This window comes from Podarcis vaucheri (genome assembly GCF_965113315.1).
Source record: "Podarcis vaucheri genome assembly, chromosome: 4".
Lineage (NCBI taxonomy): Eukaryota > Metazoa > Chordata > Lepidosauria > Squamata > Lacertidae > Podarcis > Podarcis vaucheri.
The window spans coordinates 1,539,405-1,562,891 of NC_138762.1; the positions used below are offsets into that span (position 1 = coordinate 1,539,405).

Consider the following 23,487-nt stretch of genomic DNA (forward strand, 5'->3'; position numbering starts at 1 on the left):
TTCTGAAACCCTTCTGTTTCCATAGCCGTCAGATTTTTCCCTAACACCTTAGTTTTTTGCTTGTTCAGCTTAAAACCCGCCACCCGACCAAATTTCTGGATCAGATCCAAAACTCTTTTTGTACTGGGTTCTGGCTCCTGTAGTGTTAAAACCAGATCATCTGCAAATGCTTTCAGTTTATATTGTTTCGCTCCGACCCGTATTCCTTGTACCTGCCGATCCTCCCTTATCATGTTCAGCAAAACCTCCAGGACTGAAATAAACAGTAAAGGGGATAGGGGGCACCCCTGGCGTGTTCCTTTTTCAATATGAAGTTCTTCTGTCACCACATTGTTCACTATCAACTTAGCTTTTTGTTCAGAATAGATTGCCTCTATTCCATTCTCAAACCCCCTTCCCACTCCCATCCCTTCCAAGTTTTTCTTCATAAATTTCCAAGAAATATTGTCAAAGGCCTTCTCCGCATCAATAAAAATTAACACTGCTTTGGTGTTAATATTTGTTTGTAAAAGTTCCAGAATATCGATAATATTCCTGGTGTTATCAAACAAATGTCTACCTGGGAGAAAGCCTGCTTGGTCCTTATGGATTACTTCATTTAATACTTTTTTAAATCTGTTAGCCAAAACATCCGCAAATATTTTGTAATCCACGTTTAGGAGTGAGATGGGGCGGTAGTTCTTAAGTTGAGTCTTTTCAGTTTCCACTTTAGGTATCAGTGTGATGAATGCTTCTTTCCACGTATCTGGTGCCTTCCCTCCCCCCATAATCTGGTTGCAAACCTCCTCTAATGGTTGTATCAAATAGTCTTTTAACGTCCTATAATACTTGGAGGTGAGTCCATCCGGTCCTGGGGATTTGCCCAACTGCATGTTCTGAATGGCATCCTCAATTTCCTGTTGTGTTATTTTGCAATTCAAGATTGATCTCTTCTCTTGAGATAGTTCTGGAAGGCCATTTTCTTTCAAAAATTGTTCTATCTCGGCTACATCCTCGGATCCTTGTGTGTATAGTTTTTTAAAATATTTCTGGAAGCACTTTCTAATTTCTCCGGGTTTCTGGATGTTCTTTCCTTCAACTTCTAGATTGGTAACATAATTTAATTTTTGTCTCTTTTTCAACTGCCAAGCTAGCAGTTTCCCACATTTATTTGCCGACTCAAATGATCTTTGTTTCATTTGTTTAATTCTCCATTCCACTTCTTGGTTGATCAGTTGCGCATATTGTGACTGGTGGAATTTAATTTCTCTTAGAGTCTCTTTTGATTTTGGATTCAATCTTAATTTTTTCTCACCGTCTCTTATCTTCTCCAATATCTTGTCTTTTTTACCATTCCAGAGTTTTTTCTTAATCGTATTCTGTTGTATCAGAAACCCTCTCATAACAGCTTTACTCGCGTCCCAGATTGTTCTTTTTTCCACCGAGGTATTTAAGTTGATTTCAAAATAGTCCTTTAAAGCTTTTTGGGCCTTCTTTACAATCTCTTGATCTCTTAGCAGGTTGTCATTCATTTTCCATCTGAAGGAATCGGCAGTAGTAAATCTCATTTCCATTTTCAAAGCGTTATGGTCGGAGCAAGTCTTTGGGCAGATTTCTATTTTTGTAGTCTTAGGTGCCAGCCCTCTAGTTGTCCAAATTTGGTCGATTCTTGTCCATGACAGGTGGGCTTCAGAAAAGAAAGTTCCTTCTTTACCTAGGGGGTTTCTCGTCCTCCATAGATCGATTAAATCCATATTGTCAGTTAGTTCAAAGAAAGTTTTTGGTAGTCTTCCATCTTTAGTCAAGTTCTGATTCTGTGACTTATCCATCAAAGTAGAGACAACCCCATTCATATCTCCCATCATAATGATGTTGGAATAGTCCAGATAGTCCAATAATGTCTCATGCAGCTTCTTATAAAATTCTGATTTCCCCTCATTTGGTGCATAAATTCCCAATATCAAAACTTTTTCTCCTTGGGTCGAAATTTCAATAGCCAGGATTCTTCCTTGTTCATCTTTAAACAAAAATTTTGGTGAAAGATTCTCTTTGGCGTAAATCACCACGCCTCTCTTCTTTACTCTGTCTGATGAGATAAATTCTTGGCCTAATCTTTTATTTGTTAACACCTTCCTGTGTAGCCTGGTCACCGCAAAGAGCCTTTTTAAAGGCTGCGGAGGGGATACGGGGGGTGGCGTGGCACCGAGAGTCCATCGCTACCTCTGCTGAGCGAAGCCGCGAGCCATGACCGGAGAGCGCTGACTTCCTTCCTTGAAATTCGGCTGAGAAAAAGAACCCGTGAGTTAATTGAATTTGGATTCTAAGAATTTCACCTATTGAATTTGAGACGATCGGGGGATGTGTTAAAAGGAAGTCCGCACCCCCCCCCTTGCAGACGATCCAGAGCAACGATAAAAGAACTAAGCTGGAGTGCCTACCCTGTAAAGGGTGAGTTTAAAAAGACAGTAACTTCCAAGATTTGGAAAATGAATTTTTTTTTTTTTGAGCAGGAGAGAGGAGTGTTGGAAGGGGTATATTTCTGTTGTAAGCAACCCCCCCTCCCGGGCCCGGGAGTGTCCTACTTTGGAGCTGGTATAAGAAGAGCAGAGTTTGACAGCTGTCAAAGCTGTCAAACGGACTGTTAATAGTAGAAAAATTGCTACTTAAGACCCCTCTGGATTAAAAGGAGTTACAATTGAACTAAAATTGTTGGAAACAAAGAATCAATAATAAGACAGAGGACTGTTGGAGAAAAGAACACTAAGTAACCAGATTCCCTCTAGGGGGAAATCTGTGGAATTACAATGGCTGTGGATGGAAAGATACTGGGAGAAATCGAAAGGATGTTTTATTTGGTTGGAATCTTACAGGAACAGACTACGGCTATGAGTGAACAATTGATGACCTTGAATCCTGAAACAAGTAGCTCTGTTCAATGTAATGAGAACCTGGCTGAGAAAGAATCCACAGCTGAGCCGGAAATGATAACCAAAGAAGAGGAGAAGACAAAACAAGAAAGAGAAGAACTGAAATGGGAAAATATTGTCCAGAAGCTGACATCTGTGGAATATAAACAAGGAGACTATTGGACTGAACCTACTACAAATCTACGAAAGATCCAGAAGATGAAAGTGGAGGCCCTGGGAATTTATGAAATCAAGGAATTTAAAATAAAGAAATATAATTGGGGCCTCCACATAGACTCTGACTTTGATTATGTTCAAAATTCATGCCTTGTGGAAATTCCTCAGCAGTTGCTTGCAAATATGGGAAGAGATTTTGGACTGACTGTGAAAGAACTCTTTCGAGACGTGAAGACCGACATAAAGGATTGCCAACTAGGCCGGCGGAGAGGGACTGAAAGAGATTTGAGAGCCTCGGACGTAAGGAATCCGGGCTAATAATTGCTATTTTGGACATGTTTTCGGAAGGGACACAAACCGGGGAAGGGAGGGAGGGAAGAATCTAGTTTCAACAACACTTAAGACTATGGGATTTAGCTAACAAGATTATTATTTAAGACAAAATGGGAAATCGTTGGAAGGGAACTGAGGTCCAACTTAGAATAAATTTAATTTTGCTTTTTTTATATATATATAAAGGACTAATATTAAGATGGATAAGGAAATGCCAATTTGCTGATACAAATTTGGGAATAGGGATGCAAGGGAGGGGGTGGGGGGAAGTCAATGACCAGGGTTAGAAAATAAGTTTGTTTTTTTTTGGAAACTATATATGTTTGTTGTTTTACTTTTCTGTTTGTTTGTTTTTATGTTTTTCGTGTTTTTGTCTTTGTCTATATAAAATGTGAAAACCCAATAAAAAATTTATAAAAAAATAAAAAAAAAAAAAAATATTTATTACTTTTCCAACAACTTAAACACTACAAAAACAATACAATACAAAAACACTACATAACACTAACACATTAAACTAACAAAACAAAACAAAAACAGTTAAACACATCAAACAATTTCATTATCCCATCTTTCATTCACTTATTTCCACGACCTCACACCTCCCTTTTTGTATTCCACTTCTGTTAATTGTTTTAGCAATTCCTTTCCATCTTCCTCTGTTTTCTATCCTATAATTATCTTAACACATTTTAACCTTATTTTCCCCTTTAATTATCTATTAATCTATTTATACTTAATTCCTTACAACATTTCTACTAAAGCCATATAACTTCATTCCAACATTTTTCTAACATTCATTAATTTTACAGTATTTCTGTAAATAGTCTTTATACTTTTTCCAGTCTTCTTCCACCGACTCTTCTCCCTGGTCTCGGATTCTGCCAGTCATTTCCGCCAATTCCATATAGTCCATCACCTTCATCTGCCATTCTTCCCGGGTGGGTGGATCTTGTGTCTTCCAATACTTTGCAATAAGTATTCTTGCTGCTGTTGTTGCATACATAAAAAAGTTCTATCCTTCTTTGGCACCAGTTGGCCAACCATGCCCAGGAGAAAGGCCTCTGGTTTCTTCAGGAAGGTATATTCGAATACCTTTTTCATTTCGTTATAAATCATCTCCCAGAATGTCTTAATCCTTGGGTATGTCCACCAAAGGTGAAAGAATGTACCTTCAGTCTCATTACATTTCCAACATTTATTGTCGGGCAAATGGTAAATTTTTGCAAGCTTGTCATGTACCACCTATAAATCATTTTCATTAAATTTTCTCTTAGGGCATTACATGCCGTGAATTTCATACCTGTGGTATCAAGAGATCTCAGGGACTTTTAAAACATAGAACACATGAGAAGTAGACCAATGATGCATCACCTCAAATTCTTTACTCAGGTGAGTGCTGCTGGGTGACCTTGGGCCAGTCACACTTCTTTGAAGTCTCTCAGCCCACTCCCCTCACAGAGTGTTTGTTGTGGGGGAGGAAGGGAAAGGAGAATGTTAGCCACTTTGAGACTCCTTAAAGGGAGTGAAAGGTGGGATATCAAATCCAAACTCCTCCTCCTCCTCCTCTTCTTCTTCTCCTTGCAAGGCCTTTTCCCACTTGGCCTGGAGGGTGAGGACCAGACTCCCCTTGCTCAACAGTTGTGTGTTGTTTAAATTAGTTTCTACTGACTTATTGGGTTATTGTATAGTTTGCATTTGATTCTTTTTTAAAAAAATAATATTTATTGATTTTCAACCATTTAAACACAACAAAACAGAAAGAAAGAACAAAAGAAGAAAAAAGAGAAAAACATAAAGCTAACAAAGCATGACACAAACCATTTCAAACACAGAACAATTTCAATGTCTTATCTTTCATTCCCTTATTTCCATGACTTCCTCACACCTCCCTTTCTGTTTTCCACTTCTATTAATTATTTCAGCAATTCCTTTCCATCTTCCTGTTTTCTATCCTATAATCATCTTGACATATTCTAGCCTTATTTTCCCTTTAATACACTATTAATCTATTTATACTTGATTCCTTATAGCATTTCTACTAAAGCCATATAACTTCATTCCGACATTTTTCTAACATTCATTATTTTTACAGTATTTCTATAAATAATCTTAAACTTTTCCCAGTCTTCTTCCACCAGCTCTTCTCCCTGGTCTTGGATTTCTACCAGTTTTTTCCGCCAATTCCATATAGTCCATCAACTTCATCTGCCATTCTTCCTGAATGGATAAATCTTGTGTCTTCCAGTACTTCACAATGAGTATTCTTGCTGCTATTGTTGCATATATGAAACAAATTCTATCCTTCTTTATCACCAATTGACCGACCATGCCCAGGAGAAAGGCCTCTGGTTTCTTCAAAAGGGTATATTTAAATACCTTTTTCATTTCGTTATGAATCATCTCCCAGAGTGTCTTAATCCTTGGGCATGTCCACCAAAGGTGAACTCTAATCCTCAAATTCGTCTGTTTTTCCTTAAGTTCAGTCATAGCGAGCGTCAACGTATGTTCATCAAATTGCCTCTATAGGGCTGGGGCTCTCTTTCTCTTTCTCTCCAGTTGTGTTACTGTACCTTCAACAGCAACAGCTTTTTCGCTGACTTCCTCCACAGCTTGCCATATCAAATTAGGTTCCGGTATCAATTTCTGGGTGGTTTCTGTATTGGTATTGTCCATACTCCCTGCATTCAGGTCAACCTCAACAATTGAAACATCCACTTTCGCATTTATCATGTCCATTTTCCTGTGAAGCTGATCCAATGAGTCATTTATCTTATACAATACAGCCACCAAAGCCTCCTCTGTCGACATTCCTCTTGGCTTCAAATATACTAGTACAAAGACAGCAACAAAAAGAACAGGAGGGCCTAATAATAGACCTCTCCTGGATTGTTACCAAGTCCTCCCAGACCTTAATGTTTTATCAACAGTTGACTGGTCTGTTTTTCCTCTTCCATTTACCATAACATTTGAAAGATTCAAGGTCAGTCCCAGAGTCTCACAGTTTTTAACTTGCAGCTGGAAATTCCCCTAGTCCAACTCTTGTAAAGCAACCAGTTTCAAAGGCTTCCACTAGGAGGAAACAGTTTCTATTTGTAATAGTTAATAGTATCCTCTTTTAAACAATCCAAAGTTAGTTTCAAATTAGTTTCAATTTTCAGTTACTTTTACTCCTTTTTAAAGCAGCCGGAGACAGTAGAAACAATGTATTTCTCTTATTTAACTAGCTGTCAATGCACGTTCTAAGCGCTGTCAATGAACATTATAAAAGACATCAGTCCTGCTAGCAGCCCGTTTCCAGGGTCAGAGTGGCGATGTTTTAAGTCTCTTCGCTCTCTCCCGCAGGCATACTCAATCCGCAACTTCCCCCTCTCTTCTCCTGCCTCCAAGAGGGGGTTTAATGTTCTTTACCGTTGGAAATTTGATCTTTTACAAAAGACCTTCCAGGACTCCAGCTTGCAACTTCATTGCCTCAGTCTATTTACAAAAAGGGAAGGCGGACTTCCTGTTTTGACCCTCCCCGTTACGATACCAAATTAAACTTTTAGAAATTCAATTCTTCCACTTCAGCTCTACTCACAGGTAATTACTTTAAAGTCAAATTGTCCACAGGAAAAGGTCAGCGCTCTCCGGCAACAGCTATGCGGCTTCGCTCCATGGAAGAAGCAGACGATTCGATACACCACGTCGCTCCGGAGCCCCAAAAACCGGGGTTCCCCGCGAGTGGGGGAGGCGCAAAAGGTGCCCGCCGAATCCCATGTTCACAGGCTTCTCCCGCCTGTGATTTTAACGGGTCTCCGCCTTCGCTGTGGCGGCCAGACCCAGATTTCCACGGAGCAGATTCCTCCCGGTCAGAGGAATTCTGCCATTACCGGAGGCGCCTCCCCCAGAAGTAGTTTGCATTTGATTCTTAAGGGGAAGGGCCAGGGCTGCCGGGGAGGGGGCCCAATCCAACAAAATGGCTGGGGCAGGTTCCACGGGGGGTGGGGGTGTGCACTGGGACACCCGATCACAGTGATCATGGGGAGGAGGAGGAGTTACACTATGACCAGACCACGTCATTACCGAGGAGGTCAGTTTAGTCATTGTTTGAGAACTATCCCTGCCTCCGGGTCTGGTCTTGACCGGATGGATGTTGGAATCCGCAAGGGATGCCCACGTGACCTGAAGGTGCTGCTGAGCAATGCCAGGTCAATAATTCATAAGATGGCTGTCATCCACGACTTGATCATGGATGGAGGACTTGACCTGGCCTTTGTAACAGACACTCCGTTGGGCCTGTTCTTGCCACTGCTTGTCCACCAGGTTTCTCTTATGCACAGCAACCCAGGTCTTGTGGGCAGGGGGGGGGGGTGCAGTGATTTTTATGTGTTTGAAAAGGAAAAGGTTCTGTCCTCCTTGGTCTGGTCCTCAGACCCTAGTTGGCACAAAGAGTCCTTGAGAAAGTACTTTGCAGAATGCTCCTTTTATTATTAAAAATCTTCTTCTCCAACCATGACCGATAGATTTATACATATCAAATGCAACCAGCTTTCTACCATCTGACAACTCAACCCACAAACAGACCATCAATGACCACCCTATATATTATAGGCATATGTGGGTGGAAGGTTGCATGAATCATGCAGGCTTTGCTGACTCAGGCTGACTCAGTTCCTTTTGTATTCAAGAAACAGTGGCTAATTTTAAGCTGTGACACCCCTTCTGTTTCTTTTCTTTTTCTTTTTTTTTAAAAAATATTAAGTTTCATATTACCAAATTAAACACATCAAACCAATTAATCCAAATTATAATAATACATATCATATAATCCAATTGTTTTCCAAATTATAAATTTTTGTGGGGGGTACCTATGCTTTTTGATCGGCAGGAGTCCAATCCTCGAATATTTCTGCTGCTTTCATATTAAGAATGATATTTCCAGTCCCTTCTTCTCAATCCTTGTCATTACTCATTTTCCTTTTCATTCACCTCCGAATTGCTCTGCAAGTGGGTTGAATTTGTCTTATTTGTGTTTCTGTGTGGGCTTTCTACTGCTCTCTCGTAAACCACTCTCATCCAATAGTCCAGGTATGTCCGCTCGAGCAAGCAATCGCCATTTTGTCGTCCCGATGAAATACAGTCTAAAAGCTCGCTCTTTAACTTTCCCGACCTGTTGCATCGTAAATTAGTCTTTTTCCAGGAGGGCTGCCCCTTCCAGTTCACAATCTCATCGAAAATAATAAATCTTCAGCTCGCCCCCCCCAAGACCAAACCTCCTGCAACACAGGTCTCGTATCAAATCTCCATTCTTACTGTGTCACAAAGAGAGCCCTTCTTCTTTCCAAATCTTTTACAGAGTAAAACCTTTAAGTTCATATTATTCCCACACAGTTCATTTTTAGTCCCATTTGGCAATTAGTTGCTGTGACCGATCTTCTAAGAGGGAGGGTTATTAGTTAATCACATAGAACAAAAAATAAAATAAAAAGTCATCCCCCCCTTTCAGTTCCGTTGCATTCCATTCCAGATACCATGTCTGTAGTACTTTGATGTAATCTTCCATCTCAGTCTTCTTCATTTCAGTGGTAAAATTGTTAGCCGATAAGAACCTCCTGCCTCTCTTGAAGCATGTGCGTTATCTTTCACCAATTTTTTCCCCTTTAAGTAATGCAACTAGTTTCGCACCTGGAAGCAGCTTTGGAGGAGTTCCGAGGCCAGGCGAGGGTTGTGCACCCAGTGCCTCACCCCCTCCTTCTTCCGAACTTGGGGGTGATTTATGGCAACAGCGGGTGAAAACTGTATCTCTCCCCCCTGGAGAGATGAAGGGAGACTGATTTACTCCCCATAATCAGCCTCTAATTACCTCGTGCGAGCTGGATAGATGTTAATATCCACCATCTTCCAAGGCGCCCCTAGCGCCCCCCGACACCCCTTCTGTTTCTTAAATGCAAAACAAAACAAAACAAAAAAACCAATAGAAACAAAACATACATACACTTATATATATAAACCCAGTTTTGTCAGTTCGTTATGACCTTTTGCTGGCAACAGCTTGGTAAACAAATCAGCAATATTATCTTGTAATTGACAATACTCCAGTTTGATTACCCCATTCTGTACACTATCTCTAACGTTTGCATGATGAATAGCAATATTTTTTGGTGCCGATTTCATTATTTCCGAGCCTGCTAATGCAATGCATGATTGACTATCTTCATACACTTGGATGGGCAAATCCACTTTACCATCTAGGTCTTTTAGCATCTGTATAAACCACATGATTTCATTGCATGCTAGCAACAGACTCCCATATTCTGCCTCACAGGATGAGGTTGTGACAAATCCCTGTTTCTTTGACCTCCATCCTATTATGGAATTGGCAAACATCATAACCATTCCACTTGTAGATTTTCTGGTAGCTACGCAGCTCTTCCGGTCCGCATCAACAAAAACTTCTAGTCTCTCATTTTGTGCACTAGATATCTCTAAACACACACTTAATGTCCCCTTTAGATATCTGATAAGTCTTTTCATTGCACACCAATTGGCAGTACTGGGTTTAGATACACGTTGGCTCAGAACGTTTGTAGTACACGTAATGTCCGGCCTTGACCACCGGCTTAAATACAACAGTTGTCCTATTTTTGAGTGGTACAAATCAGGCTGATCAAATTCATCATTACACACTGTCTTTGGGAAGTCTGGTGTCATGGGAGTCTGAACTGCTTTGCAGTTTTCCATGCCAAACTGCTCTAGCAAATGAAGAACTTTCTCCTTCTGGTTCAATAGGAAGCTTTCATCCACAGATGAAATCAATAAGTTCACAAGTCAGATGGAAAAGTAGTAGTAGAAGAAGAGTTTGGATCTGATATCCTGCTTTATCACTCCCCTTCAGGAGTCACAAAGCAGCTAACAATCTTCTTTCCCTTCCTCCCCCACAACAAACACTCTGTGAGGTGAGTGGGGCTGAGAGACTTCAGAGAAGTGTGACTGGCCCAAGGTTACCCAGCAGCTGCATGTGGAGGAGCGGAGACGCGAACCCGGTTCCCCAGATTACGAGACTACCGCTCTTAACACCACATTCGGCTCACGCATTCAGGCTGCAGCCCCTCTTCTGTTGTCCCACACACACATAGAGACACAGCAAGGAGCATTCAGAGGTACACACCTCCTGAATATGGAAGCTCTCCATTTTATTTTTTACTTTATATTTTTTACTTTATTATATTTATATACCACCTTGATCTTTCGAGGATCTCCAGGTGCCTTACATGGTTTTCCTCCTCCCCATTTCCTCCTCACAACGACCCTGCAAGGGAGGGGGGCTGACTCCAAGGGCACCCAGTGACCTTCATGGCCGAGTGGGGATTCAAACCCATGTCCTAGTCCAGCCATTACACTGGCTCCTCCTCCTTGAATTAATCTAATATTCTTTTGAGATCAGAGAGACCTTTGTCTAGTTCAAGAAGGGTACTGAGCAGCTGGAAGGGCAGCAGAGGGGGGCAGCCAGGAGAATCAAGGGTCTGGAGACCAAGCCTGATGAGGAACGGTTGAGGTAGTTGGGTATGTTTGGCCTGGGGAAGAGGAGACTGAGAGGAGAGCCATCTTCCAATATCTCAAGGGCTGCCAGAAGGACCAAGCTTGTCTTCTGCTGCTCCAGATGGGAGGGCAGGAAAGGAGATTCAGACTAAACATCAGGAAGAACTTTCTGATGCCCAGTTTCTCTGGGACGGCGGTGGACTCTCCTTCCTTGGAGGCTTTTAAGCAGAAGTTGGATGGCCACCAGTAAGGGATTCTTCACCCATGACTCCTGCATTGCAGCGGGCTGGACTAGATGACCCTCTGGGTCCCTTTGAGGCAAGGAAGGAAGGGCTACCCCTATATTATCCATATAACCAGTTATCAATAATCAATATATTCAATATATATTCATATATGCTTACACGAATCAAGGATTACAGTATTTATAATCCAATTGAATCAAAAAGGAAGCTGTGCCTTAGCTAACTGCAAACTGCTTGAAACAGCAAAGTTAGGAACCGACCTTTCCCCTAAAAACATCTGTGTACCCCGGACAAAGACATGAATCAGAGATTCTGGTACAAATTCCCCATCAGAAACAGGCTAAATTAATCCACAGAACAGGAAGAGCAAAACCACAAAATGTCCAAACTCCCTGTCCTGTCATAACTAGGGGAAAGGTTAGACTGAGCGTCACTGGGAGCATTGGAAAGCGGAACTGGAACCCTGTGCTTGTCCAGTGCTATACCAGTAGCTAGGAGCGTGACAACTGCTTGCTGATTGGCTGATTTTTGCTGACCAAGTTATGAGTCCCTCATGATTGTCTTATGATCTATGATTTGCTGTGATTTGCTCAGGTATAAAGACCCCTGTATTTCTGTCAATCGGGGTCCCAGTTCTTTGGAAGATATTCCAACTGGGTCCTTATTGCCTGGCAATAAACTTCACCTTCTTATTCTCCATTGCTGCGTCTGTCTGATCCTTATACTTGCAACACCTTTCCAGCTCTACAATTCTGACTCTAGGAATCCATGCCTGGAAGTGCAACCTGGAGGAGCTCTTCCAGAAGGGACGCCCTCCTCAGGCCACATCCTGCTGTGACCCACGCGAGGCAAAGGGCTCAGTCTGGAGAGCAAAGCTCTGGTGGTGCATCAGCCTTTCAGAATCCTTATTTAATGAGAAGTGAACAAGTCGTCCAGTAGTGATGTATGGAAGTGAGAGCTGGACCATAAAGAAGGCTGATGGCTGAAGAATTGATGCTTTTGAATTATGGTGCTGGAGGAGACTCTTGAGGGTCCCATGGACTGCAAGAAGATCAAACCTCTCCATTCTTAAAGAAATCAGCCCCGAATGCTCACTGGAAGGACAGATCCTGAAGCTGAGGCTCCAAGACTTTGGCCACCTCATGAGAAGAGAAGACTCCCTGGAAAAGACCCTGATGCTGGGAAAGATGGAGGGCACAAGGAGAAGGGGGTGACAGAGGACGAGATGGTGGAACAGTGTTCTCGAAGCAACCAGCATGAGTTTGACCAAACTGTGGGAGGCAGTGGAGGATAGAAGTGCCTGGCGTGCTCTGGTCCATGGGGTCACGAAGAGGCGGACACGACTAAACGACTAAACAACAACAACAACGAACAAGTCATTTTTGCAACGGTTCATGGAAGTTCTAGGAGCTAGTCTTCCTTTGCCCAGCTGGACCAATATCCCCCTCCCCCCCCCATTTTTGGAGGGATGACCTGCTCTGAACTCTCTCCTCCTCCGTGTTGCAGGTCATGCAGTCCTTTGGGGGGGGGGAAACCACCATGTCAGAACCATCCTAACCAAGAAACTGCCTTTTCCCAGGACACCAAGACTGAGAAAGTGCCTCTGCCTTTTCCGGATGCTGTGGGTGGGGGCACAGAGTCGTCTTAGCCAGTGTGGTTCAGGGACGGCCTTCTGATGCTGCAAAGGCTGCTGGGGGCAGCCCACCCTCCCGGATCATTCCCCCCAGACTCAGGCCACCCTCCCGTAGAAGACCCTGGCCACCCTGCTTCGGATTGGCTTCGTTTTCACCCCGTACACGATGGGGTTGAGCATGGGTGGCACCAAGAGGTACAGGGTAGCCAGGAGGATGTGGACCTGGTGGGGGACTCTGTGGCCAAAGCGGTGGGTGAGGAAGGAGAAGAGCCCCGGGATGTAGAAGATGAGGATCACACAGCCATGGGAAGCACAGGTGCTGAGGGCCTTCAGCCGCTCCTGAGTGGAGGGCAGGCGGAAGACGGCTCGCAGGATCAGGGTGTAGGAGAGAGCGATGGAGAGGACGTCCATGCCCACCACAAAGAGGGCCACAACGAGGCCATACATCCTGTTCACGGTGGTGTCTGCGCAGGCCAGCTTAACCACCGCCATGTGCTCGCAGTAGGCGTGGAGGACGACCCTGTGGCCGCAGAAAGGCAGCCTCTGGAGGAGCAGGCCAAAGGGAGCAATGAGGATCAGACCCCGGAGGAAGATCAGCAGCACCGCCTTGGCCACAGTGGACGTCCGCAAGATGGCCGAGTGTCTCAGGGGAAGGCAGATGGCCACGTAGCGGTCCAGGGCCATGGCCACCAGGATGCCCGACTCCACGGAGGAGAAGGCATGGATGAGGAACATCTGAGCCAGGCAGGCGTGGAAGCTGATTGTGCAGGGCCCTAGCCACAGGATGGCCAGCATCTGGGGCAGGGTGGTGGTGGAGAGGACCAGGTCAGTGACGGCCAAGGCAGCCAGGAAGAGGTACATGGGCTCGTGGAGGCTGGGCTCCAGTTTGATGACCCCAAGGAGCAAGGCGTTCCCCAGCAGAGCCAGCACATACATGGAGCAGAGAGGGATGGAGAGCCAGTGCTGGGAGGCCTCCAGCCCAGGGATGCCCGTCAGGAGGAAGGTGAGGGGCCGGAGGCTGATGTTGCCCACGGTCGTCATCACTGTGGCAGCTCCAGACACCTGGGAAAAGCAAATCGGAGGAGGGATGGTGAGAGAAGCTGGGAGAGGCTGCCAGATCAGGCCAGAGAGGACCCATCTAGCCCAGCATTCTGTTCTCACAGCGGCACCCAGATGCCCTTTGCGGGAAACCCGCAGGCAGGATCTGAGCACGAGAATCATAGAATCATAGAATCATAGAGTTGGAAGAGACCACAAGGGCCATCGAGTCCAACCCCCTGCCAAGCAGGAAACACCATCAGAGCACTCCTGACATATGGTTGTCAAGCCTCTGCTTAAAGACCTCCAAAGGAGGAGACTCCACCACACTCCTTGGCAGCAAATTCCACTGTCAAACAGCTCTTACTGTCAGGAAGTTCTTCCTAATGTTTAGGTGGAATCTTCTTTCTTGTAGTTTGGATCCATTGCTCCGTGTCCGCTTCTCTGGAGCAGCAGAAAACAACCTCTCTCCCTCCTCTATGTGACATCCTTTTATATATTTGAACATGGCTATCATATCACCCCTTAACCTCCTGTTCTCCAGGCTAAACATGCCCAGCTCCCTTAGCCGTTCCTCATAAGGCATCGTTTCCAGGCCTTTGACCATTTTGGTTGCCCTCCTCTGGACACGTTCCAGTTTGTCAGTGTCCTTCTTGAATTGTGGTGCCCAGAACTGGACACAGTACTCCAGGTGAGGTCTGACCAGAGCAGAATACAGTGGCACTATTACTTCCCTTGATCTAGATGCTCCTATACTCCTATTGATGCAGCCCAGAACAACTCTCTCCTTCTGTGGCTTCCAGCACGGCTGCCTCTGACTTCCTGGTTGGAGTCAGAGAAGAGACACCATCCTGACTCCTATCAAGAGTCTTGATTCGGGGTGGGGGTGGGCATGGGATTGAGATCCATGGGCATTGCCAGGGGGCGTGGGGGGGCAGCTGCTCCCCCCTAAATCAAGTACAAAGGAGAAATTGTAGAAAGGTTTTGACAGGATTCTCTGAGCACTTGGGGCGAAAAGAAATCAATTTAAAACAACTGTTGTTGAGGCATTTCATCCTGAATCTGACAGAGGATGATGGCGGGGGGTGTCCTCTCCCTCTAAGCTAAATCCTGGCTATGCCCATGTTGAGATCTTGATGGTTTCAAGTGGGGTATCTTATTGTGCTTCCACCCTGAGCTCGATTTCATTCACGGCTGAGGGCTCAGAAGTGTTTAGGTATTTTACTGCACCTGGAGTCCTGTGTCCAGTAAGGAAGATATTGAACAACTACCGGGAGGTTTGTGGGAAGGGTGGTCAGGGGCCTGGAAACGAATCCTTGTGACGAAGGGGGGAGTGAGTTGGGGATGCCCAGAGAAGAGAAGATGAGGTGACCCGAGAGCCGTCTTCAAGTATCTGAAGAGCCCTGGAAGATGGAGCAAGGTTGTCTTCTGCTTCTCCAGAGGGGAGGACTCAAACTGATGGCTTCTATCTACCAGAAAGGAGATTCTGACTGAACATTACGCATCACTTTCTGAAGACAGGAGCTGTTGGGTGGTGGAACAGACTCTCTCAGAAGTGGGTGGGCTTTCCTTCCTTGGAGGCCTTTAAAGGGAAGGTGGGTGGCCACCTGCCAGGGAGCGTTTAGCTGCGATCGCTGCATGGCAGGGGCTGGGCTAGATGACCCTGGTGGATCCCCTCCAGTTCTCCCATTCTCCCATTCTGTGATTCTGTTCTTCATTGGCCTCTTTCTCTGAGACGTGAGCCTGCCCCGGCCCTTCCAGCCTCCCTCCCAGGCTTACCTGCTGCCCATAGGCCACCTCCACATCCCAGCCAGTTCTGAGGCTCCTGCGCAGTGTCTCAACCTTGGTCAGGCTGCCCGATGATGTTGATGCTGAGGTGACTTTAAGTGCCCATGTGCCCTCTGCACTGGCATCTCCAAGGATGCCCTCCTCCCAGACTCTGCCAGCTGCTCTCCCCTGGAACTCCCTCGCGTGAGAGAGTTGTGTGAGGGATCAGGGATCACTCAGGGGATCGAGGTCACTGGCCTGAGGGAAGGAGTCGCCTCAGAAGGAAGCTGCAGAAGCAGGCAGATTTCACAGGTGCAGGAGGGTCAGGGCTCCCTGGCACAAGGTCCCAGGAGAGATCCTCCTCAGCACCACCATGTCCATGGGATGAGCAGGAGGAATCCCTCCATCACAGAAAGAGAGTATTGCAGAGTTGGAAGGGACCCCAAGACTCATCTGGTGCAAAGCCCTGATCTGAGAGGGACATCCTATCGGGGGAGAATATCTATCCAGCCAGAGGAAGGAGCCTCACAGCTGAGAAGGGGAGACCATGTTGAGGGTCTGGAGGGAGTATTCAGACGGGAATTAAGCTGGAGGGAGAAGCTGTGGGAACATGTTCTTCCTCTTTGGTCTCCAAAATATTAAGCCGTGAAGGAAGCTGTGCTGTGTCAAAAGTGTTTCACTGTGATAACTAAGGAACGAGAGTGAAGTGACAGAAACAGAGTTGAGCCATTTACCACCTATTCTGGAAACCTGAAGTGTAACACCTGGTTTTTAGCAACTGAAGTTTAAGAGAAGCTGTGCCTGTAATACCATGTTTCAGTAATAAGTTGACTTTTACCTGAAAGAATGCATCTCCTGACCCAACTTTGTCTCACAGACCTCTTCTTTTTGTTACTAAAATTTTTCTCGTTGGATGAACTCCTGTCTGACATTCTACATCACTATGTTTTCCCTCATGCAAGACCCCCACAAGCCACTGGTGGAGGAAGGGGGGCGGAGGGAGCGGACCACCCCGACACCATCGGGGGGGGTACCATCGCAGCTGCCCCCGACATGCACCCCTCCACCGCACCGGGTGCCCCGCCCCTGTGGGCGGCATGCCACACCCCTGGGATGCACTCCACACCCCACAGGCAGCTCACCATGCCCCAAGGATGTGCGCCACACCCCCGCAGGTGGCTTGCCACACTCCTGGTGTGTGCCAGCCATGCCCCCACCTGTTCTCCACCCCCGGTGACGGAGCAAGCAGCTTCGCCACTGCCACAAGCCACATAGTCTGGGCTCCGTGATAGAGTTTTGTTGACTGGGCATCCTCTATGGGGATCCGCCATATTTAATTGAGGTCGTTAGCAGGGAGAGTCCTCTCCTTATTAATGGGTGGTTTGCGGTGGGATCTGCTCCAAGGATTCCCTTTTGCCTTGTCTGGAAGTGAAAAGAACCAAGGCGAGAGCCGAGAGAGAGACTCTAAGTCACTTTGCCCCCGGTGCTCAACCGTGGCATCTACGGCATCTCGACCGGGGACCTGCACAGGAGGAACTTGCAGTTCTTGTTCTTGAAATGGGTGTTTTTGTGCAGCAACTTTTGATTCTCATTCAAAAGAGCAGTGCCAGAAATTCCTGCCACATTTTGAGGGTCACGTCTTTTATTGTTTGTAAGAGGTGATTTTATTGTTTGTAAGAGGTCTATGATTCTATGATTCTAGGTGCTGCACTGCACCCCCTTTCTCTCTTAGGCTCAAGATTTTATGTAGCAGCAGGAAAAGAGACATAGTTCTTTTAAGATCCTGCCAAATCCATTGGTGCCTCAGTGGAAAGAGAGGAGCCCCCCCACCAACCATGTTGCTAGGTGGGTGTATGACCCCCCCCCCACACTCCCAAGAGGTTTAAGATCTTCTGCTGGAATTAAACATGCACACATTATGAATTGTAGGAATGATCACTGGGTGCGGAGCACACTCTCCGCCCACGGGCAGCCTCAGCTGTCTGCACGTGTGACCTTGGGGTGTGGAGCACACTCCCCCTCACAGATAAAGCCACAGCTGTCTGAACATCTTGCCCTCTGTCTAACCTTTTGCGGTCTCAGTAGTCTGCAGTGTCCTGTATGTAACCTTTGTGTCTCCTTCGTCATACACTGTGCAAGGGGAAAATGACGCGGTGGAAACAAGTGCCAAAATAGCTTTGTACCACCCCACGATCTCGGGACTGGAAGATGTGTAAAGGTCACAGCCCAAAATGTACCTGCCTGGGTTTGCATATTGTGTCAATAAAAGGAGCCTCCACAGAGCTGGCCGGCAGCTTGCTTGCAGCTCACCTGTGCGCAGCTCACCAACATTATCTGTTTGAGAGGACAGGGACCTTGTGAGAAATGACTAACTGGTTCTCTGTAAGTTTCCTGAATCACGTCTTTACCTTGGGAAAAAGATTCTACTGTCTGTGTGCGGAACCCAGTTCTCTCTTACAGGAGGTGATAATTAAACTTTTCTGGTAACCCAGGAAGAGTGTGATGGTCTTTACTTTAGGTACTGAGAGGTCAGAATATTTAGCCATGCCTTTCAGGTCGCGTTCAAGTACTAGGGTTAAAATAGTTCATTGAGGAGTATATTTTACATGCAATTATGCCTACTTCACTGATCTACAGAAATAAACAATAGAAAAATGTAATCCTGCACCCTGTTCTGACTGTGGCCGAACACCTGCCCATTGTGGGAAACCTGTGAGCAGGATCCGTGCACGTGAGCCCTCTGTGGCTTCCAGCAACTGCGATTCAGAAGCATTGGCGACCTCAGCTGCCGTGAGATCTTTGGATAAGGGGCAGCGTACTTGTTCGTTTCGTTTGTATACCGTTTTATACCCATGGATCTCAGGGCAGTTCACAACACGAAAGTTTCCAAATTTAATAAATAAAGTGAAATAAAACAAATAAGCTTTCCATGGAACTGTTCATGGCAGCCTGTAGATTCCTTTGCTGGCTGGTCTTGCCAGTTCTGCCCCCATCAGTGCATGGCTGTGCCCACTTTGGGGAACGAATCCTGCACCCGTGAGTTGCTGCTTCTCTGTGCACATTTGAGAGCCTTTGCTCAAACACAGGCACTCTCCATCTGATGCCTCTCATCTAATCTGTCTTGATGTTTCCCATCCACTCTGTTGTTGTTTAGTCGTTTAGTCGTGTCCGACTCTTCGTGACCCCCTGGACCAGAGCACGCCAGGCACTCCTGTCTTCCACTGCCTCCTGCAGTTTGGTCAAACTCATGTTTGTGGCTTCGAGAACACTGTCCCACCATCTCGTCCTCTGTCGTCCCCTTCTCCTTGTGCCCCTCATCTTTCCCAACACCAGGGTCTTTTCCAGGGAGTCTTCTCTTCTCATGAGGTGGCCAAAGTCTTGGAGCCTCAGCTTCAGGATCTGTCCTTCCAGTGAGCATTCAGGGCTGATTTCCTGCAGAATGGAGAGGTTTGACTTCCGGGGTGGCGCCATCGGCAATGGCGGACTCCCTCTGAACTGGAGGGACTAGCTCTGCGTGAAACGGGTCTTTTCCGCTACGGCGAAGCGGGGACCCTGCTAAAAATCACAGGCGGATGAAGCCTGTGACCATGGGACTTGGCGGGCACCCTTAGCGCCCCACCCAACCCGCAAAGGAACCCACTAACGGGCTCTGAAGTGAAGAGGGGGAAGTGGCGCGGTGCTGTGAGTCAACTGCTATTTCCGTGGAGTGAAGCCGCACAGCCGTTGCCGGAGAGCGCTGCCTTTTTCCTGGGACAATTTGGCTTCTAAAATAAGCACCCGTGAGTACTTAAACTTTGAACAATTGGACTTTAAATAAGGACTTGCGAGCAGAAAGGAATTGGACTTAAAAATTTACTTCAATTTGGTACTGAAACGGGGAGGTCTAAACAGGAAGTCAGCCTTCCGTTTCTTTGTAGACAGAATAAAGCAAAGACAATGTAAACTAGAGCTCAGAAAATCGCTTCTAAAGGATTGGCTTTCACCATTTAAAACTGTTGAACCCCCCTTCGGTAGCAGGAGAAGAAGGGGGATCTTTTTTGGACTGTTTAAACCTGCAGAAGTGAGTTTAAAGCAAAGTAACTTTCCACCGTCCAGATCCTGGAGTGGGGTGTCAGGACTGACGTTTTGAAGCTCATTGACCAGAGACAAGTTTTTGACAGATAGTTAAAGGAAGAGAAACATAGTGATTCCATTGTTTCCTTTCGCATTTTAAAGGAACAAATATTGACAAAATATTTCAAAAAGGATACTTTGTTGCAAGAACAAATAGAAGTTCTCCCCCTAGAGGGAGACTGTGAAACTGTAACTAATTCCAGGGAGCTTGCAGCTGTTTCAGATTACAAACGTGGGAAAGGACTTGTGACCTTGTGGGAGAATGTATCCAGAGGCTCTGCTGTGTGCTCTCTGTAAAACAAGTGCCCTACTGGAACAGTTAAGTGAGAAGATGGATTTGATGACTAATGCGGCCAGAATTTTTGAACAGGCAGTGGGAAACTATGTGGAGCCCACCTAGGAATTAGATCAGGAGTGTGTCCTGACAGTGCAGATGAGAGAAGAGGATGTTGCTGAATCTTGGGCGCCAGAGATGGAGGGAGCAGTGCTTTTTTCTTCGGTCCCTATTAATCCACATCTTATAATCTGATCTTGTACCCACTGTGCTTTGAGTGCTTTCTGTTCTGCCACTCTCTGAGCTTTTCTTGACCTTGGGCTGAGGGCAGGATTGCCTTCCAGAGACTGGGAATCTGTTAACCATCTCTCTCCCAGTGCTGCTTCTAGCTGTTCCCCATCCAGTATTTCCCAGCTTCTGCCTTCTGAACTATGTCCTTCTGCAAACCACTGTTCCAAATCTACACTGTCCTCCTGCTTCTGGGAAGATTCAGGATTCGGATCCGGAGCAGGGGGAGTCTCCCACCATTCATCCTCAGCGCAGCCCTCTGCACCACGATTCCTGACACCAGGCAGCTGCAAGGTCTGTTCTGTGCCTCTCAGCTGCTCTGAACATAAGAAGGTAGGAATTGCTTTCAGCAGAGCAGCCTCTCGGTCAGCTCAGAAGAGAGTCTGTCTGTTGAGGATCTTCTCCAATGCAATGGTCTTGCCTTAAGAAACAGAGCCTGGAACAGACTTTTAACCTAATCACTGCATGAAGGCTTGAGTTTTCTTCTGCACCTGCTTCTCTGCTTCCCCAAGACAACACATTCGTTCATTCATTTTATTTGCATGCTCAAAGCGTCTTACAACAAAGAAAGCAGAAATACATTGCAAGCAGACACTGCAAAACCAATGTCATGATAAAATAGCAAAACAATAACATTGCAACAATTTCATAATAGCATAGGATAACAACAGTGAATACAACAATACACCACAAACCATGTTTCAATACTGTAAATATAACAAGAGCCAGTGCTTTTTTCTGGGGGGATGCAGGGGTACGCATATTCCTAAACATTTTGTGAATCTTTGTACTTTTGTTCATTTACTGAATTTATTTTCCCAGATTTGAGCTCTAAAATGGTGGTTTTCTTGAGTCAAAATGAGAGTACCCCTAAACATTTTTTTTAAAGAAAAAAAGCACTGACAAGAGCGCTTAAACAACATGCATGCCCAGTGCTGCCTCCCTAGTGCTTGGCATCCTGCCCCCTGGGGGGATGGCATGGGGAAGGAAGGAAGCCGTGAGGTCTTTTGCTCAAATGGTTCACCCTGTGGGAGTCTTTGCGCTGGGCTTGTAGCGAGTCCCACGAGGCCACGGACGGGCTGTGGACCTGTAGGATCAGGTGGAGGGGGTTAGGCAGGATGGGCTATAAACGACATGCCTTCTAACCCTGGCGCACTTTTGCAAGCAGGGATCCCAGGCACATAGCTCCTGCAATGGGGAAGCAATCCTCCTGCCTCCCCGGCTCCAACTCCAGGTAAGTCTAGGGGCAGCACTGGTCACATCTGGCTGTTGTGAGGAGGAGTCAAGAGCCTGGCAGGGACAGTGGCTGCAGAAATAATGTTAGAATCATAGAATCATAGAATCATAGAGTTGGAAGAGACCACAAGGGCCATCGAGTCCAACCCCCTGCCAAGCAGGAAACACCATCAGAGCACTCCTGACATATGGTTGTCAAGCCTCTGCTTAAAGACCTCCAAAGGAGGAGACTCCACCACACTCCTTGGCAGCAAATTCCACTGTCAAACAGCTCTTACTGTCAGGAAGTTCTTCCTAATGTTTAGGTGGAATCTTCTTTCTTGTAGTTTGGATCCATTGCTCCGTGTCCGCTTCTCTGGAGCAGCAGAAAACAACCTTTCTCCCTCCTCTATGTGACATCCTTTTATATATTTGAACATGGCTATCATATCACCCCTTAACCTCCTCTTCTCCAGGCTAAACATGCCCAGCTCCCTTAGCTGTTCCTCATAAGGCATCGTTTCCAGGCCTTTGACCATTTTGGTTGCCCTCCTCTGGACACGTTCCGGTTTGTCAGTGTCCTTCTTGAACTGTGGTGCCCAGAACTGGACACAGTACTCCAGGTGAGGTCTGACCAGAGCAGAATACAGTGGCACTCTTACTTCCCTTGATCTAGATGCTATACTCCTATTGATGCAGCCCAGAATTGCATTGGCTTTTTTAGCTGCCGCGTCACACTGTTGGCTCATGTCAAGTTTATGGTCAACCAAGACTCCTAGATCCTTTTCACATGTACTGCTCTCAAGCCAGGTGTCACCCGTCTTGTATTTGTGCCTCTCATTTTTTTTGCCCAAGTGCAATACTTTACATTTCTCCCTTGTTGTGGGTTTGGAGGATCTGTCTGGGTGATGACCCGAGTCCCTGCTAATTCTTGGGGGTTCTGTAACCGGGGAGGGTTAGAATCAATCAGAGGATTCGCATGGCTGGACTGCTCAGAGAAGTTTCTCGGTAAGACAAGGACCTTCTCTGGCCACTTGAGTGTCCTCCTCAGGATCCCAAAAGAATGAGCTGGGATGCAAGAGCTGCAGCTAAGGGATGGGGCAACCCAGACTACAGGGGGTGGGGGCTGTCTCCATCTCACCTGGCTGCTAGGTAGGAGAGCAAGAGCCAGAGAGAGTTGTGTGTTAGCTGAGCTGGAAGCTGGAGACACAGAGACCAGCTTGCTCTCTGCTGGAGCCAAAGCAGTGGGGTGGAAGGCTGGAGATAAATGTTATCTGGCAACCAATATGCTCCTTTGGTTTCAGATAATAAAAGGGTAGACGAGTCTAGAAAGCCCCAGACACAAATTTCCAAGGCCCTCTAGCAGCTCTGGTGGCTCATTTTCCAGATGTTATGTATTTAGTGTTAACTCTAGAAGAGCATAGGGACGCGGGTGGCGCTGTGGGTTAAACCACAGAGCCTAGAACTTGCCGATCAGAAGGTGAGCTCCTGTTGCTCGGTCCCTGCTCCTGCCAACGTAGCAGTTCAAAAGCATGAAGTACAAGTAGATAAATAGGTACCGCTCCGGCGGGAAGGTAAATGGCGTTTCCGTGCGCTGCTCTGGTTCGCCAGAAGCAGCTTAGTCATGCTGGCCACATGACCCGGAAGCTGTATGCCGGCTCCCTTGGCCAGTAAAGCGAGATGAGCGCTGCAACCCCAGAGTTGGCCACAACTGGACCTAATTTGGCAGGGGTCCCTTTACCTTTACCTAGAAGAGTATACTCGATTCTGACCAAACAAAGTCTCCTGGTGCATGTTTTGTTGTTCTGCAGGTGCTTATGTGGGTAGTGTTAAAACCAGGAAGGAGGGGGGCAGTTAAATGACTCCCCCAAAATCCCAAGTCCCCACCACAGCCTCAAACTAAGGCCAGGACAATGACCGTTGACCCAGGCACCAGACATACACAACATCATAGAGGCTCAGAAAAGCAGTCTATAAAATTGTATCAATAAGCGGATT

General features: G+C 46.2%; 2 protein-coding genes across 2 annotated transcripts in view; both read right to left on the reverse strand.

Annotated features, from left to right (window-relative positions):
• Positions 1-23,487, reverse strand: part of LOC309530284 (uncharacterized protein) — a 435,057-nt gene that overhangs the window by 245,569 nt on the left and 166,001 nt on the right. The window lies entirely within an intron of this gene.
• On the reverse strand, positions 12,891-13,835 carry LOC309530524 (olfactory receptor 52L1-like; the record flags this gene model as incomplete). The annotated part of the gene is made up of 1 exon (XM_082219549.1): positions 12,891-13,835. The coding sequence occupies one exon, from the start codon at positions 13,833-13,835 to the stop codon at positions 12,891-12,893; it is 945 nt and encodes a 314-aa protein (XP_082075675.1).